We start from the raw sequence: 18444 nt of genomic DNA on the forward strand, positions 1-18444 counted from the left end.
ACACAAATAAAAACACTGATTCTGAAACACTGACATTAAGACTGGAGAAAAGCACTCACATAACATTTATACAGTCTTTTGGAATCATTTGGGAAGTATAAAAAAATGGTCAGCATTTTACTTGTTTGAGTTGTTTTAAACATACCACAAGGAAGCTGTTGTAGTTTTTAAAGCCCTTCAGTGTCAGGTACCCTTGAAATACTCAGTAAAGATTCCAGTACCAATCTTAACTTTTCCCCTTACTTTCCACTTATTGGTGGGAAAATCCCCCTAGTTGCCCATTAAATTTAAGTCTTTCCAATCTGAGTATCTGGCCTGTGTGTTGGAAACATTTGGAGGTTTTACAGGCAAGGGACCCTCCTTCCTAGACTGTGATCTCTGGCTATTTATACAACCTTGAGACTGCAATAGTCCCCATGACCACAGCACCTGACTTCTATGTGGGAGCAGTAGATGGTGAATCAGCATAGTCACACATACTCCAGACCTGCCCCTCCCTCAACCTACATTTTCTCCAAAACCTCCCTGCAGAGTGGTGCACTGAGAGCTAACATGAAGCCGTGCTCTGTGGCATGTAGAGATGGGAAGGCACAGCCTGCATGGGCTCTCTGAATGCTGCTCCCATCCTGTCCTGTTGAACCATACCAGTTGTGCTGAGTCCATAGACCTCCATGATTCAAGAAGGATTTACATTCTAGTACGTTTTTTCATTACATTCCAGATTCTACAATACCAATGAAAACAGTGGAACTTCCTACAGAGCAGGGTACTACTCAATATAAGTAAAGGTGGCAAAATCTGACCACATGATGAACTTATATCCACCCTTCCCATACATGGGCTCAGTTTTGCCACCATTATTCATATTGAGTAGTACCTTACTTGATTTCAAATCAACTACTTAGAATCATAGAATTGTAGGACTGGAAGGGACCTGCAGAAGTCCTCTAGTCCAGTCCCCGCACTAAAGTAAGTATTATCTAGACCATCCCTGACAGGTGTTTGTCTAACCTGCTCTTAAAAATCTCCAATGATGGAGATTCCACAATCTCCCTAGGCAATTTATTCCAGTGCTTAACCACCCTGACAGTCAGGAAGTTTTTCCTAATGTCCAACCAAAACCGCCCTTGCAATTTAAGCCCATTGCTTCTTGCCCTATCCTCCTTGTAATAACCTTTTATGTACTTGAAACCTGTTATCACATCCCTCTTCAGTCTTCTCTTCTCCAGACTAAACAAACCCAAGTTTTTCAATCTTCCCTCATAGGTCATGTTTTCTAGTACTTTAATCATTTTTGTTGCTCTTCTTGGACTTTCTCCAATTTGTCCACATCTTTCCTGAAATGTGGCACCTAGAACTGGACACAATCCTCCAGTTGAGGCCTAATCAGCGCAGAGTAGAGCAGAAGAATTACTTCTCATGTCTTGCTTACAATTATGTTTGCTTTTTTGCAACAGTGTTACACTGTTGACACATATTTAGCTTGTGATCCTCTATGACCCACAGATCCCTTTCCACTGTATTCCTTCTTAAGCAGTCATTTCCCATTTTGTATGTGTGCAACTGATTGTTCTTTCTTAAGAGGAGTACTTTGAATATGTCCTTATTGAATTTCATCCTATTTAGTACAGACCATATCTCCAATTTGTCCAGATCATTTTGAATTTCAATCTTAACCTCAAAAGCAATTGTAACCTCTCCCAGCTTGGCATCGTCAGCAAACTTTACAAGTGTACTCTCTATGCCATTATCTAAATCATCAATGAAGATATTGAAGAGAACCGGACCCAAGACTGATCTCTGCAGGACCCCACTTGATATGCCCTTCCAGCTTGATTGTGAACCACTGATAACTACTCTCTGGGACTAGGTTTCCAACCAGTTGTTCACCCACTTTATAATAGTTCCATCTAGGTTGTATTTCCCTATTTTGTTTATAAGAAGGTCATGTGAGATAGGATCAAAAGCCTTACTAAAGTCAAGTTATACCATGTCTATCACTTCCCCCACATCCACAAGGCTTGTTACCATGTCAAAGAAAGTTATGAGGTTGGTTTGACACAATTCGTTCTTGACACATCCATGCTCACTGTTACTTATCACCTCACGTTATTATCTTCTAGGTGTCTGTAAATTGATTGTTGAATTATTTGCTCCTTTATCTTTCCCATTACTAAAGTTAAGATGACTAGTTTGTAATTCCCCGGGTTGTCCTTATTCCCTTTTTTATAGATGAGCACAGTATTTGCTATATTCCAGTCCTCCAGAATCTCTCCCATCTTCCATGACTTTTCAAAGATAATCGCTAATGGCTCAGATATCTCTTCTGTCAGCTCCTTGAGTATTCTAGGATGTATTTCATCAGGCCCTGGTGACTTGAACACTTCTAACTTTTCTAAGTAATTTTTACCTTTTTCTTTTCCTATTTTGGTCTCTGATCCTAACTCATTTTCACTGGCATTCATTAAATTAGATGATTAAATTGCTACTAAACTTTTTGTGAAAACTGAAACAAAAAAGTCATTTAGCTCTTTGGCCATTTCCACATTTTCTGTTTTTGTTCCCCCCACTGTTTTTGTTTACCCTGTCCTTGGTCTTCCTCTTGCTTCTAATGTATTTGTAGAATATTTTCTTGTTATCCTTTATGTCTCTAGCTAGTTTAACTCGTTTTGTGCCTTTGCCTTTCTGATTTTGTCTCTACTTACTTGTGTTATTTGTTTATATTCATCTGTTGTAATTTGACATAATTTCTACTTTTTGTTGGGCTCTTTTTTAAGTTCCAGATAATTGAAGATCTCCTGGTTAATCAAGGGTGGTCTCTTGTGATACTTGACTTGATCTAATCACATGGGGTTGAAGAGTTCCTCAACTGCTCGTCCACTAACTTAAATCACACCTGTTTGCACCAGCTCTAAATTTAGCCATAGTGTGTCAAAATCCTATATAAAGTGGTCAAGGGAACCCTAGCAGCATAGAATAAATGCAGAATTTTCCTTGAAGTAAATCATAACTCCAAAATTTAATGGCCTGCAAAAAACGTGAGATTTTCCTTTGCGACAATAACTTATACCTAAAATAAGGCAATAATATTTATCCAAATTACTTGTAAATTAAGTTATTCACATCTTTGCTTCATATTTGGTATCACATGATGCCATTTTCATAAATTCTGAACAAATCACAGCCCTTTGTGATTCAGTTATGTTGTTTCTAAAAGTTGTTTATGTATGCACACATGTATAGAAAAGAATCATTAAAGAATCAACGTTATTTTACCATGAGTCATTTCCTCCCATATGAGAGAAAGAGGCAAGGGTTTTTTTTATGACTAAAAGTCTTTTCACACCAAAACTGTGATTACACTTATGATTTATATGCAAATTGAAGTTTCAAATTATATCCATTAATTTTATATTCATGTGTCAAATCCTTTCATAGTCACAGCATTTCATTCCTTAGAAAGACAAAGTAATATACATTTCATTACATAGAAAGTTAGTTTTTATAAATAAAATTTCAACTATTTGTTTAACGAACATGAGATCTTGGTCATGTTTTTGGCTGTTTTCCAAGGAGAGTCTTTGTGGAAAATTGACTGGAAAGCTGAAATGTTGGAGTTCTCTCAAATCTGGTAACGTCAAAATAAATATATGGCTGAATCTTAAAAATGAATTTAAGTCTTTATACATCAGGGAGTGGGCATAAGACACCTACTTAACAGTGGGTACTATTTTCTTTTAGGTCCTGATCCTGCAAAGATTCATGCAAGTGCTTAAACTTTATGCACTATGAGAAGTCCCATGGCAACTAATGGGACTACCTCACAGCATACAAAGTCAAGCATGTATGTACATCTTTGCCACACCAATACCTAAGTAAGGGCTGCTAATTTTGATGTGCATAGGTCATCTGATTTTTAACTTCTAAAAGCAATATATGAATGCGTTCGATTTTAAAGACAAACATACCTTAATTCCAGGAGATCCTGGAGGTCCCTGGAAAATAAATACTTAAAATGTATTATTTTTTCTCATACACATTATCAATATTATACAATTTTTAATAACATTTAAAATGTCAAGAATCAGAGTGGAAAGAATGAATTATGGATTAAAATGTTTACTTACTATTCTCCCATCCAATCCAGGTAAACCTGGAGGACCAACAGGGCCTATTTCACCCTAAAGAGAACAGAGAAATTGACTTTGTTTAGGAAACACATTCATATTTAAAAAAAAAATATGTACAAGGAAATTGTTAAAAATGTAAATGTCACCTTTGTGCCATTGCAACCTGGGATACCAGGTGGACCTGGTGGGCCATCTTGTCCAGGGATGCCCTACCAATAGGAGAAAGAAGAAAAGTAATAAATGCTGTATTAATCCTCACCTGATGTCACTAGTAAAACCGTGGGGTTCTTTGTAAATAAATGTATGCTTCATACATACAGGAAGACCTGGGTTTCCTGGATATCCTGATGAACCTGGTGGGCCCTGTAATTAATGAACATATATTAAAAACTATAAAGCGAAGACATCAAAATTACCCAATAAAATATAAAATTATGGGCCTGATCTAATTATGGCCGTTTTAGAGCTGATCAAAATATCTGGAAAACTTTCCATGAACATTTTTTTGCAAAGACTTTCCGTCAAAATTTCAAACACTCTATAGCAGTGGTGAGCAACCTGCGGCCCGCAGGCCACATGCAGCCCATCAGGGTAATCTGATTGTAGGCCACGATACATTTTGCTGACATTGACCGTCCGCAGGCATGGCTTCCTACAGCTCTCAGTGGCCACAGTTCGCCGTTCCCTGCCAATGGGAGCTGCAGGAAGAAGCAGCCAGCACGTCCCTACGGCCCACTGCTTTCTGCAGCTCCCACTGGCCGGGAACAGCGAACTGCGGCCACTGGGAGTTGCGGGGGGGCCATGCCTGCGGACCGTCAACGTCAGCAAAATGTATCGCAGGCCACAATCAGATTACTTTGATTGGCCGCAGGTTGCCCATCACTGCTCTATAGGCAAGGTGAAAAATAATACTAAAAACAAATCCACAAAAGCTTTGATTTTTTTCCAAAACATGTTGAAAAATCCTTGATCAGCTCCATTTCCATTGTGTTCAATGGGAGTTAGATCAGAACTGAAATGCACAGTCAATGCTGCTAAGGAGTAGATATTTCGTACATTTGCCACTGTAATTCATAATATGAAATCTATAGCAATCTCCTTTTTATTTAGTCTTCCAGTGATTTCTAATGTGGGTGTTGGGGAGCAGGAAAGACAAATGTAGTTGTTTTAGCTTGGGGTAAGTAATTTCATTCCAAAACTTGTAGCATTATTAAATGCTCAGTCTACTGGTACTGCGAGTGGTGACCACATGTACAGTTGGTATATGTTCACCCAAATTAGCCAACACAGTGCCCCTGGCCGTGTCTATCATTAACAGTGGGGTTGACTTTAAGACCTTTGAGTCTAACAGTGTAAGCTGCTAGTGCCTGAAAGCTACAGCTATTAACTCAAAGGCTATAGCTGACTCAAGTTCTATATGGTCTAACCATGAGAGGGCACTAAAGAGCCATAGTCGGTAAGCCTATCTGAGACTATGTGCAAGAAAGCCGTGGGTATAAAAAATGTCACAGGAAATACAACATACTCAAGTTCTCTTTCATGATTATTATATCCTTAATTTAGAGTGCCCCAAAAGAGCTAGGCACCTCACAAAACGAATAAAGACATGGCCAATGCCCTGGCAAGTACACAAGCTAAAATGAACATGACAGATGAAAGGGTCAAATGCACAGCTTAGGAAAGGAAGAAGAAGCACAAGAGAGTGACATCAATAAAATCACAGCGATACTCAGAAAGGGTCTGGTCCAGCACTACTGAAGTCAATGGATATTTTGCCTTTGACTTTAATGGTTGCAGGATTGAGCCCCCTGCCATACACATATATTAATGTTTCTGTTAACTTGTGTGTAAGTGTGTGTATCCTGTCCTCCCTGCTCACTTCCTATAGGAGAGACAGCAGAAGTGATTTTTTTTAAGGAGACTTTTAAAGTAGGTGAGAGAGGTGACTTGGTGAACAAGCTTAAGGAGGGGTTTCCAAGTATAACAGAGCATGGGAAAAGGCAACCTTTGGAAGAGAGGGAAACATGAAGACTGTCAAGACCAGTATAATTGGTAGAGTAATAAGGACCAGGTAGGTAATGTAAGAGGACATAGGCAGGGGCAGCATGCTGCAGACCCTTGAAGGCAAGAGCAAGAATTTTGAAATTAACAGGCAGCCACTGACTAACTTAAAGAGGGGGCTGACATTATCTTGCACTTGGCAAAGAGCAAACATATCTGGAAAAATTAAGCTAACCATTAAGACTTAAAAATCTTAACCTACATTCTTCAAAATTATTAAAACTAAATGTAAGCAGATACTCACCCTTGTTCCTTTTGTTCCTGGTAGCCCTGGTTCTCCAGTATCACCCTGTAAGAAAAATGGAATATATTGGTCTTTCACAGTGACAAGGATTTGGGGAAATCTTCCCATTTAAGTATTAAATGCACCCTACCTTAATTCCTGATGGCCCAGGTGGACCTTCGGGTCCTTGCATTCCAGGAAACCCAATCACACCTTGTAGTCCAGGCAAACCTCTTTCACCCTGTAAAGAAAAAGAACACTTCAACCTTAGTAAAACTGGTTCTGCTGCTTCAAACTACCAATATTCCCAGAGACAAAGTTGGTGAGGTAATGTCTTTTATGGGACCAACTTCACTCACCTTGTCTCTCTAATATCCTGGGACCGACACAGCTACAACAACACTACATACAATAGTATACTATCCCTGGTAAAACTGAGACAGCTGCCAATAGATAGTAGATTACAGATTATATCTAGGTGGAGTTAAAACATCTGAGTTTGGTATTTAATAGAGAAATCTAACAGCTATAAAATTGATGTTAATGTGTATAGAAACGTGTTTCAAGGAAGGGGAGAACAAAGGAGGCAGAGGCACACAGATAGAAGAGTAATTTGTGTATTTTAAACAAGAAAACACATTTGTTTCAGTCTTCCTGAGCAAAGTTCTACATGATGACTCATGGTACCACAGGCATGACTATCCACCATGGGTGCTGCACAGCCCCTCTGCAACTTTTCTTCCATTATGATCTTTTTAGGAGTAGCTGCACTCCTACACAGCTGCCAATAAGTCTAGTAGAAAATTACATACCTCTGAACTGTAAATATAAGGTGACAAGTGGCAAATGGGGAAGGCTGCATTATGAACTACCATCCTGACTCCTCTTGTTCATTCCAGCACCTTTCATGAGGTAAGACTCTGCCAGTTATATATAGCTTTGAGCTCAAGTGCCCTAGGAGAAGTTTGGGGTAAAATTCCTTCCCAGGTGGCTCAGTGAACAGACTGCACCATCTATCAGAGTCTTCTTTCCTGCTCTCTGGGCCAAAAGGGTGATTTTCAAGATCTTCATGCTGAAAAGTATCCTTCTCCTATAGATATCCATATTTATTTAAATCAGATAATTCTTTTGTTAGTAGTCAGAAAACGAACTCTATTGCACATTATGCATTAATCTTGTAGCTACTTAATGCTCGCTAACTTAGAGCTCCATATGAAACCAGCAAGAATTTTGCATGCACTGAACAAGGATTATTATTTTTTAGTTTTATTACAGTAGCATCTAGAGGTTGAGAATGTGGCTTTAATATGCTAGACACTGTACTCAGAAATTTAAAAAGACAGTCCCAGGCTTCAAGAGTTCAGCAATAGGAAAGGAAATAACATAAGCAGCATGAGCTGAGTGATGATTGACTGATATCATGTGAGTTGTACTGTTTTGTTTTTTTGTGGGGTGGAGTTTGGGTTTTATTAATTATTTGGGTGTGGGTTTTGTTAGGATGGCATTAGCTAGACAAAAAGACAAAGGAAAGGAGAGGGGACTTAGAAAAGGGAGTACAAGGGGGGACAGGGCAGGGGAGAAGAGGGAGGGAGGAAGGGACAGAGAAAGAAAGAGGGGCATATAAAGGCATGTGGAGTGAGGCTGAGGTGAAAGGAATGTGAGGGAAGGGGCAGGAGTGGGCTGAAGCAAACAGCCAGTCAACAGAGAATCTCCTGAGTAAAAATGGTAAAAAGCTGCCTGATGGTTCCATCAGTGCCTAAGCGTCTCTGCTAAGTCTCCTTTTGTGTCTGCTCCTGCTGGCTTGGGTTTCTCTAGACTGGCTCCTTCTTGGAATTTCCTTTCTTCCCCAAGCCCACATGTCTCTGGGGAAGTGGCATCCTAAAGCCTCCAGAGGCATCTGCCACGCACATTTCTACCTCCAGGGGGTGCTGGTGGAAGTGGGGCCTCACATAGTCACAGGCATACTACCTCCATGCAGCACTGGGGGGAAATCACTCAAAAGGAGGTGGGGCAATCCCCCAACACACTGCCAAGAAATGATCAAAATGGGGTTTACTCCTGAAGAAAATTTGAATTTTTTGGCATACATTTAAATGCAGAAATTTTTTGTCTGAACATCAAAATATAATTTGGCAATGCTCCCACTGTGCCTCCTGGGAGTATTAGTTTGGGGGCCTTATGCTCTCATTGGCCTCTATGGACTGGGTTCCCTGGTTGGACTAAATCTCCCATGCTGCATTAGTGTCTCTCCCACCTTAGAGAGGCAAGGCACTGCATTATGGGAGTCTCTGACCATGGTTTATCATGGGACATGAGACTCCACCTCAGCATTTCCAAATTGAAATATTTGGGGTTTGGGGCAAATATTTTGTTTTTTTGACAAAATAATACTTTTCCATGGAAAGACAGCACTGTTCCCCCCTCAAATTAATTTAGTCAAAAAACTAATTTTTGTCAAAAATATTTTTTCTGTTGCTTAAATGGCATGACTACTACTACACATCACGTTGATCCCAGCATGTTTGCTTAAGAATACTAAAATCCCAGGCAATGTAAAAGACCACAACAAAAGAAAACACAAAGTAATTAAGAAACACATTTCTGAATCTAAAGTAAAAAAGGTATAAAATTCTAACTATACAATTGATTTAAAAAAACATTTTAAGGAAGAATATACCAGGATCCAGGAAGAGGCATCTGACTAAATGTGGATGTAATTATTCTAAAATCAGGAGTATATCAGAAATGCTAAATGGATTACTGAGGTACAAAAACCCCATGTTTTGGCTGGCTTGTTGCACTGCAGTAGCAAGTACATCTACAAAGAACAGATGTTACCTCATTTACAAGCAGGATTTTACAATGAATCCTGGACACTTGCTCCTGTGACCTGCTGGGAGATGAATTAGGGACACAGAAGACACTAAAACAGATATCAGCACAGTTGTCCACTGCTCCAGGAAAGTACAACATGTGCAAGTGAAGGGAAAAAATGACCTTCAGTGGATGTACGTAATGTAACTAATGATTTTCATTCAAGGATCTCAAAGCATTTTACAAACTGAGGGCATCATAACACCCTTGTGAGACGGGAAAATATTATTTCACTCATTCTACATATGGGTAAAATTGAAGCACTTAAACGATTATGGGCCTGATTCTCATCTACATGTGCTGGCAACATAAAGAGGCCTCAAAGTAGATGTAAATAACTCAGTTTAAGGCCAAAGTCTCTTCATGCTGCCAGAGCGGTTTAAATGGGACCTTACAGTAAATGAAAATCAGACCCTAAGTAATTTGCTCTAGCTCACACAGAGCTATTTGTTATTTCGCCATCTGCCTGGAATAAGGGGCAGCATGTAGCTGTATTAGGGTTGCCAGGCGTCTGGTTTTCGAACAGAACGCCTGGTCGAAAAGGGACGCTGACTGGGCCATTAAAAGTCTGCTCAGGGGCGCAGTGGGGCTAAGGCAGGCTCCCTGCCTGCCGTGGCTCCACATGGCTCCCGGAAGAGGCCAGCATGCCCCTGTGGCCCCTAAGCACAGGAGCGGCCAGGGAGACTCCATGCGCTGGCCCCATCCCAAGAGCCAGCTCTGCAGCTCCCATTGGCTGAGAACCCAGAGCCCCCCATCCCTGCCACACTCTAAATCCCTCAGCCCGGAGCCCACTCCTGCACCCCAAACTCCTCATCCCTGACCCCACACCAGAGGCTGTGCCCCCAGTCAGAGCCCTCACCCCCTCCTGCACCCCAACCCCCTGCCCCAGCCCTGAGCCCCCTCCTGCACCCCAAACCCCTCATCCCTGACCCCACCCCAGAGTTGCCACTCCCAACTGGAGCCCTCACCCCCTCCAGACCCCAACCCTCTGCCCCTGCCCTGAGCCTCCTCCCACACCCCAAACCCCTCATCCCTGGCCCCAACCTAGAGCCTGCACCTCCAGCTGGAGTCCTCACCCCCTCCCACACCCAATCACCCTGCCCCAGTCAAGTGAAAATGAGTGAGGGTGGGGGAGAGCAAGCCACAGAGAAAGGGGAGATGGAGTAAGTAGGGGCGGGGCTTCTGAGAAGGGGCATGGCCTCAGGGTGGGGGCAGGGCAGGGATAGGGTAAGGATGTTCGGTTTTCTGCAATGAGAAAGTTGGCAACCCTAAGCTGTGTTGAGAAGAAGAGAATTTCAATCCCAGTTTCTCCTCTGATCCCCCCGCTCACGGAGCATGGGAATAAGTTACTTTACCTTTCTTTTGGGAGCAAGTTTTTGCCTGCTCTGCGCCTGGCTGGTTAATCTAGCAGGCAGATAGGAGGAGAGGGGCTAGGGCTCTTGGCTCTCTCTGTCTCTTGCCTGCCCACTTTCTTGCAGAGTAGCTTCCTCTCCTATTTTTCCCCCTCTCCCCACCATGGCTGGAGTCAAAATCTGACCAGGATCAAGCAGACTATTAAGGGAGCCTTATTCCCCTGTGCGGCCACAGGAAGGCTGGGACAATCTAGTCCCCAGTGAGTCAATGGCAGAGTCAGGAATGGAAACCAGGTGTCTTGGCTTCCAGTCTCCTTCCCCATCTCATTTGATTACAGAAGATGCCAATACATTCACTCTGGTTTAATAGAACCTTGGCCTCAGTGGGACCAACATCTAGTAACTGATATTAAATTTATCCTGGGAACTGGAGCAAGAAAAACTGACACAAATAAACATCCCCACACAAATAAACATCCCCACTACGGAAGCTGGCGAGCATCAGTAAACTGCTGTTGTCCCAGTTATTTTTGAAGAATTCAGATCTCCAGTGGTGATGCACAAAGAATACAAGAATCTGAGTGTAAGGGCTACACAGGGCAGTCATTCCAGTTCCAACTTATGCAGCTGCAAAATCTTGGAAAGTAACTCTGAGTTGACTTCTCCTACTTAAAATTTGATTCATAGGATTCAGAAATTAAAACAGATGTAACCAACACCCCTTAGTCATCTTCACCTCTACTGATTCCATGTAAATTGTAGGAAAATACAAAAGAAGAATTCATTATGATGAATTCAGCTAGTGTGATAAACACTATGCTTCTACAGTGGTGCAGCTGAAAAATAGGTACTCCTTAAAGGTTGCATGAAATTGTCTGTTGAGATTGCTCTTTGTGGTCTAGCTCTTGCACAATGCATCAAGTGTCCTTACAATACTGTCAAACATAGAAATTAAAAATTAAAACAAATTGACAGCTCTCTAGTGAGAAGTAAACATGTTCAGAATATAGCCACATAGGCCGATCTTCTCACTGGCACTAACCCTTCCAAATTAGCCATGAAATACTGTTTCACACATGGAACAACTGCAGATCATTATTCAAGACAGTTACATGCAATTAGTATTTTCAAAATTTTTGCTCCAATACATTTGGTACAGAGAGTGGAAAATAATCAACATTAGATTATAAATTATGTTTCCTACCTTTCAAGATGAAGACACTGGACAAAAAGATACTTGGACTCAAGTGACTGGGAACAAAGATAGAGGCCAAAATTTTCAGAAACAGGAACCTATGATCCTAGTTAGGATCTTAAGTCTAGATTTGGGCACTTAAGGGTGGGATTTTTGAAACCCCCTAAGTGACTTAGAAGCACAAGTCCTAGTTACTTCATACTTGTGCTCGTAGATCCTTTAGGAGCTTTTGAAAATCCCACTCTTAGGTACCTACATAAGGACTTTAAGCTATTTTTGACAACTCCGGCCTTACAGAAGAAATTGAAAGCCTGTTATAACTGATCCCTAGAATAAGTGTGGTCCCAGTGGCTGCACGCAGCCACCAGGGACTTCATGTTCAACCACCATGACTTTCCGGGGGTCATGTGGCTACCATGTGGCTATACACACTTTTGTTACAACCAACTTTTTTAAAAAATGGATATAGTTAGTGATAATTGTACACATGCTGTGTAAATTAAGAGTACCTATTATTCTTTACATTGAAAAGACTTGTTTTTTATTGATGACACTTGCAAATAACCACAGGACTAGATTGTCAGTAATATAATATTTTAACTCTCAAAACTACAGCCATTACAAATTTGCTGTGGCACTTGAGCAGCCACACCAAAAATTCATTTGAGAACCGCTGCCCAGAGTGGCTGTAACAAGTTCTGACTTATCACTTTCCTGTTGTCTGATATTTTTGAAGTTTTTTTAAACAAAATATTAATCCTTGAAAGGGGAAAGATAAGATGCCACTTGACCAATAGAAAGAATAGAAGTAGTATGTGAAAAATGTGAGATTTTAAATTTAACAACATTTACATAGCATCTTTCATCCAGGAGGATTCCAAAGCGGTTGACAAATTTAGGCCCCAAGTAACATCAGGGGTTCTCACAACAAAATTTTTGGTGGCCTCAGACTCTTGCTGGTGGCCACACTAGCAATTTTTCCTAAAATAATTGTTTATCCTTCAGTTAATTAAATAAACATGCACATATACATGTCCAAATCATTGTAATTTATTTATGTAGGGTTTTTTCAGACTCAGTAATAAAAATAATTTACTGTTGTCTCTATTCTTTACTGGACCTAAACAGAATAGAAACACAAATAAGGTGCTTTGCATGTTGTCTTTTTGTTGTTGTTTCTTTTGCTTTTTTGGTTGCACTTCTTTTCCCTCTAAGACTTGCTAGCTGGTAAGTCTTCTGCTGTGAAAAGTGATATTGGCATATTTGTTAACACCACTTTTCACAGCAGACTTACTCAGCCCCAGCAAGCCCTGGGACAAATCAAGCCCTGGATGGGGAGGTGAACAGGGAGGCAGTGGTGCCCAGGGACAATGGCAGGGGTGGTGAGCCTGGAGCTGGAGCCTGGAACCAGAGCCTGCCACCAAGTGGACAGAGCTCGAAGCCCCATGGCCAAAGCCTGCCTCCCCTACCCCTGGGAAGGTGGGGAATTCACCAGTTGCCTTTCTGTTATTTACTATTGTCTCTCACCCTTCCCTATCCCTACTTTTAATTCCATGCTTCTGTGTCTTGCATTTGGCTATTTTGTAATGGGACCATTCATAATCTACTGATAGATTAGAATAAATTGACAAATGAATATGAACCAGGTGTGTTTCACTCCCCACCATGTTTTTACCCAGGCTTCTCCAATTCACCATTGTTTTGCTGCCCCAACTCCCTGGTTCCCACATGATATTCTTCTGTTCAGTGACCACATGAGATCGAGCCACAAATCTTGGAATTTCTCTGGCTTTGGTGGCTTTTGTCAAAAATTACAATATGATTGTATGAGTAATAAGTACTTTATTAATATCGAAGTGCCTGCGTTAGTGTTAAAATTCTCCTATTTGGATCATTTTTGTTCTGATAACCAAGAGTGCTCAAATTTCATCTCTTTTAGATGAATAAAACCTACGTTCTAATATATTAAATGCTAAAGTCAAGGGTCTGGCCTCTCCTACTAAAGTGATGGAAAGAGTACTTACTGGAGGTCAGGAGTGATATTAATATCCATACCTACTAATTCCTGAATTCACAATAAATCTACGTCTACCATACAATAAACATTTTTTTAAAATCCTCTTTCACATCACCAAGAAGGATAATTCTAAAGCAGTGGTTTTCAACCTTTTTTCATTCGCAGACCAGTAAAAAATTTCAAAAGGATGTGCAGAACACTTTGCAAATCTTAGATATATTCTGTGGACCTCTTTAGGGGACCGTGGACCACTGGCTGAAAACCACCAGTCTACAGGATTACAATATTCAAACGACTTCTCAAGCAACCACTTCATTTTTTCCTGGCAACAATCTGGATTTTATCAGGAGAGCTGCTACCGCCTGCAATTACTATGCCCCAGGTCATGCAGCTATTCCCTGGGTGAGCACTTACTTGCGCCAGGTTTCAGAGTAACAGCTGTGTTAGTCTGTATTCGCAAAAAGAAAAGGAGTACTTGTGGCACCTTAGAGACTAACCAATTTATTTGCGCCAGTCAGTCCCATTTTCTTCAGTGAGGGTAATGGCATGGATAAGGGCTAACTAGGGAAAGGAAAGTCTCCCAAATCTGGCCCTATACAGTCACAGTAGATGCTGAAAATTAGCAAGTTAAACAAATATTTGAGTTTTATGGAGAGATGTTAGTAGCTCCAACTTAAGTATGACTCTAATGTCATTCCATTCTAAGCCATTCTCTTTCTCTCTCACTGCACCCACAAACACACACACACACACACACACACACTTTCCCAGAAACTAAACCAATCTGCCTGAAACATCACAGATTTGTATGCATGCCAAGAGAACATTTTTTTCTTGAAAGTTATATGCAAAACTGATTAAGCTGTTTTGAGGTGAGGGTTAAAAAGCCACAGAACAAGTGATCTGACTTCTTTGACCATTATTTTTCCTAATTTTTCTCTCTTCTAATTCCATTTTTAGGAAAATGTTGGCTTTGGTGAGGATGAGTTTTGGGTTTCGATAGAATTATGTAGTTATTAAAAATTTGAAACCTACATTATGAATCCTGAAGATTTAATGTATCACCGTAATCCTGCACAGCCCCAGTGTGGATCTTGCAAAATATACACAGTTGCAATAGGTTGTTGCAAAGTGAAGATGGCCTCAGTATGGACTTCTCAGACCCACATGTGACCAGAATTTGGCCCTGGGTTTTGGTGTTCTGTAGACGTAACCATAAATACTCCAGTGATTTGATAATCTTTCATCTAAGTACTTTTAGGTGGCAGACCAGTAAAATCGCTATATTGTGAGAAGTATGTTATACTATGTGATTGGGCCTCATTTCTGAAATATTCACCTTCAAGTCATTGGGCTTCATTCTCCACCTTGTTAAGCCTATTTTACATCATTGCAATACCACTGGCTTGGAGATACACTGACAAAGAACAGGTGTAATGGAGCAGAGAGTCAGGCCCAATTTGTAGATGCAAATTAGTAGAATCTGTATTTCTTTTTTTAACCACAAGAGGGAGGATTAGTACTAAACATCTTTCCAGATTAAAAATAAATAAAGCTCATTTGCTTGTCCTTAATTACACTTCTCATTTCCAATAGTTCATCGTGAATAAATTTACTTAAAGAATTACTTATTTCTATTGTTTTATATTTGCAAAGCAGGCACTATTTAAAAATATTAAGGCTTTGTAGCATTACAATGTTTAAACCAGGGGTCGGCAACTTTCGGCACGCGGCCCATCAGGGTCATCCACTGGCAGTCTGTGTGACATTTTGTTTACATTGACCATCTGCAGGCACAGTCCCCCGCACTCCCAGTGGGAGCTGCGGGAAGTGGCATGGGCCACAGGGACGTAGGTTGCCAACCCCTGGTTTAGACTGCATGCTCTCCAGAATTAGAATTTAGCTACTTTAAGTACAGTTATGGAATTGTGTAAGTAGCACATAATAAATTATACAAACACTGTTGTTAAGGGTATACAGAACGCATGCATAGGAGCTCTGTACAGATCTTGGAAAACACATGTGCTTTGGGGCACAGCCCTTCTCAGCTTGGGGATTGGCAAAATCTTTTCTCCTCCCGACAGGAGGATTCTAAGGAACTGGTACAAGAGAAATCTCCACTCAGCGTTTTTGGTTTGGCCAAGCTAAAATTAGCAGAGGACTTGCTGGGAGGGAGTAAAGAAAGAGTCTTTATATCACTTCTGCAACTCTCCAGTCCTGGGGCTGGCTAGGTCAGCAGTTGGCACAGCATAAAGCCTCATGGCTGCTCTAAATTACACCTGGATTACTATCACACCAAGGGGTTGTTCTGACTATCCGTGCCTGATGAAGAATACAGGTACTCTTGTTCTGCCCTCTCTGCCAGAGGCCAATTTGAGATTGGCATAAACCCACTATGCTGGCTCTGCACTACCTGGGGATTCCTCAGGTAGCCAGTTAAGATGGCTTTTGGGCTGTACTGGACTTCCAAAACATTGCAAAGCATCCAGCTCATAGTGGGTCACACAGTTTCATAGATTTTAAGGCTAGCAGGGACCCCATTATGCTCATCTAGTCTGACCTGCTGCAGAACACAGACATGGTCTTTCACACAGAGAATTATTTTTTCCTACTGTGTAAATGAACACGACCAAGCCTACTAAATATGGTTATCCTAGCCATCTGGGGAAAACAGCAGAGTCACAGCAAAGGATCCTAACCCTCCAATAATGAGTTAAATCAGGATGAAGGTATAATTACAGTGCTGTTCTTTTTGACCTATGTATTAACAGTTCAGGCCTAAACCATGTTTGGATCCTTGATTAGAAACTTGAACCAGGGAGCCCCTTCACATAGACTAGAGTGACCTTGAAGAGTGGGACAAGCTTAGAGAACATGGGCAATAGAAAAGTTTGAGGGGAAAAGGTGACAGTGGTATGAAAAAGAAAATTGATTGACAGTGGTATGAAAAAGAAAATTGCACCAGTTGAAGACAAGTTAAAAGAAAGGGTGTTAATTTTCACTCAAGATCATCTACTGAGTTTGTTAGCTTTGAGTAATTCTTCCTTTAGTTTACTGCACATTGTGTTAAACCACTTAACGTTAAAAGGTCCTGTAAATACTGGTAAAATGCTCCACACCCTTCCTTCTTAATTACTGAACATTATTTAGGGTTTGTCTGGATTTGTCATAGCTTAAATATTCATCATATTCCAAAGACAAAAAGCAGAAAAACATTTTACACTTTTTAGTTTGTTTTTATGAAGACTCTAGACCTGAATGAAATGTGACTTTATATGCAAGTTTCATATTCTTGCCAATGATTTGTCATAAGCATATTTATAAAAAAATAATCTCTACCATAAATAGTAAAATCATGGACTACTGGTCCTAGACATTACAGACTGCAATGAGTTCTCACAAAGTAGTATTTGAATAGATATTGCTGTTCTAGATAACACATTTTTCTTCCTTCCAGGCTTGGGTGAAATGCCATTTTATGCTACTTTTTAAAGTTGTACAACAACAAGGTAGCTTCCTGATATAGCTACAGCAAATACTCTGGTTTTCCAATGTTGAAATACCACAAGGCAAATTGCATTGTGCCTCAAACCCTAAAGAGTGCCTAAAGTTTCATCTATAGTTAATGTTAACCCATGCAGAAGCTGTTGAATATTTTGTTTCAAGTCAAACCAAATGTTTTCATTTTGGAAAATTTTGGAAACGAAAGGCTAATATCACAAAAATAGAGGTGGTGGTGGTACCACATGCCTTATACCCAACAGCCCAGTCGTTAGGCCACTCACCTGGGATACAGAAAACCCAGGTTCAAATCTCTGCTCTAGAACAGGGACTTGAATCAGGTCTCCCCGCTAAGTGCCCTAATTATTGGCCATTCAGAGCGGAACTCACTCAGTCTTTCCAGTTGAAGCTGTCCCCCTTTTTATAAAAAAATAATATTCATTGGTTCAGGGACTGGAACCTATTTGTCCTCTCTTCCAAGTGGGTGGTCTCACTATCTTTTTCTGGCCAAATGACTATTCAACTATTTTATACAAAGTGGAACAGCTTCAACATGATAGATGTAGAGAGACCCATTCCAGAATACCTAAAAGTGGTGATTAAGGAATTCACTCAGGAGAGAGGAGCCCTGGGTTCAAATCGCTGCTCTAATGTGGGTTTCCTACCTCCCAGCTGAGTACTTTAGCCACCAAGCTATTGGTTATAAGGGGGAACACTGCCCTCCCCTCCTTCGGTTTTGTGAATAATATTAAATCTGTGAGTCTAGTCCCCAAAATTTAAATGTTTTGTATTCATGTCAAAATACAAAAAAAAAAAAAAACTTTTTAAAATTCAGATGACATGATTCACTGAAATTTACATGAATTCACGAAGTGTTTTGCTTGACCAGAATCTGCCTTTTCAGTGATTTTTTTGTAGACTTTTCCTGATCCCATACTTTATTGACAAGTTCGGTGATTTCATTGACAGCCTTATCATTACAAGTTTTCACTCTTTCCCCAGTGACTTGGTCTTCACATGCAGTTTTTTTATTGCATTTTTTTATTTCTTTCTTTGGGATGTGAAATGTTACAATGTCTAGTTCAGGGTTT

The 18444-nt window shown here is 40.6% G+C and overlaps 1 protein-coding gene across 2 annotated transcripts in view; it reads right to left on the minus strand.

Moving 5' to 3' along the window:
- COL4A1 (collagen type IV alpha 1 chain) overlaps positions 1–18444 on the minus strand; it is a 209249-nt gene that overhangs the window by 95356 nt on the left and 95449 nt on the right. For both annotated transcript variants that reach the window (XM_084610506.1, XM_084610507.1), the window contains exons 3-8: positions 6566–6655; positions 6436–6480; positions 4449–4493; positions 4277–4339; positions 4128–4181; positions 3969–3995 (exon numbers count right to left, since the gene is read on the minus strand). In XM_084610506.1, coding sequence (XP_084466632.1) covers positions 3969–3995; positions 4128–4181; positions 4277–4339; positions 4449–4493; positions 6436–6480; positions 6566–6655 — 324 coding nt within the window. The remainder of the gene's footprint in view (positions 1–3968; positions 3996–4127; positions 4182–4276; positions 4340–4448; positions 4494–6435; positions 6481–6565; positions 6656–18444) is intronic.

This window comes from Lepidochelys olivacea (assembly GCF_965140295.1).
Source record: "Lepidochelys olivacea isolate rLepOli2 genome assembly, chromosome: 1".
Classification (NCBI taxonomy): domain Eukaryota; kingdom Metazoa; phylum Chordata; order Testudines; family Cheloniidae; genus Lepidochelys; species Lepidochelys olivacea.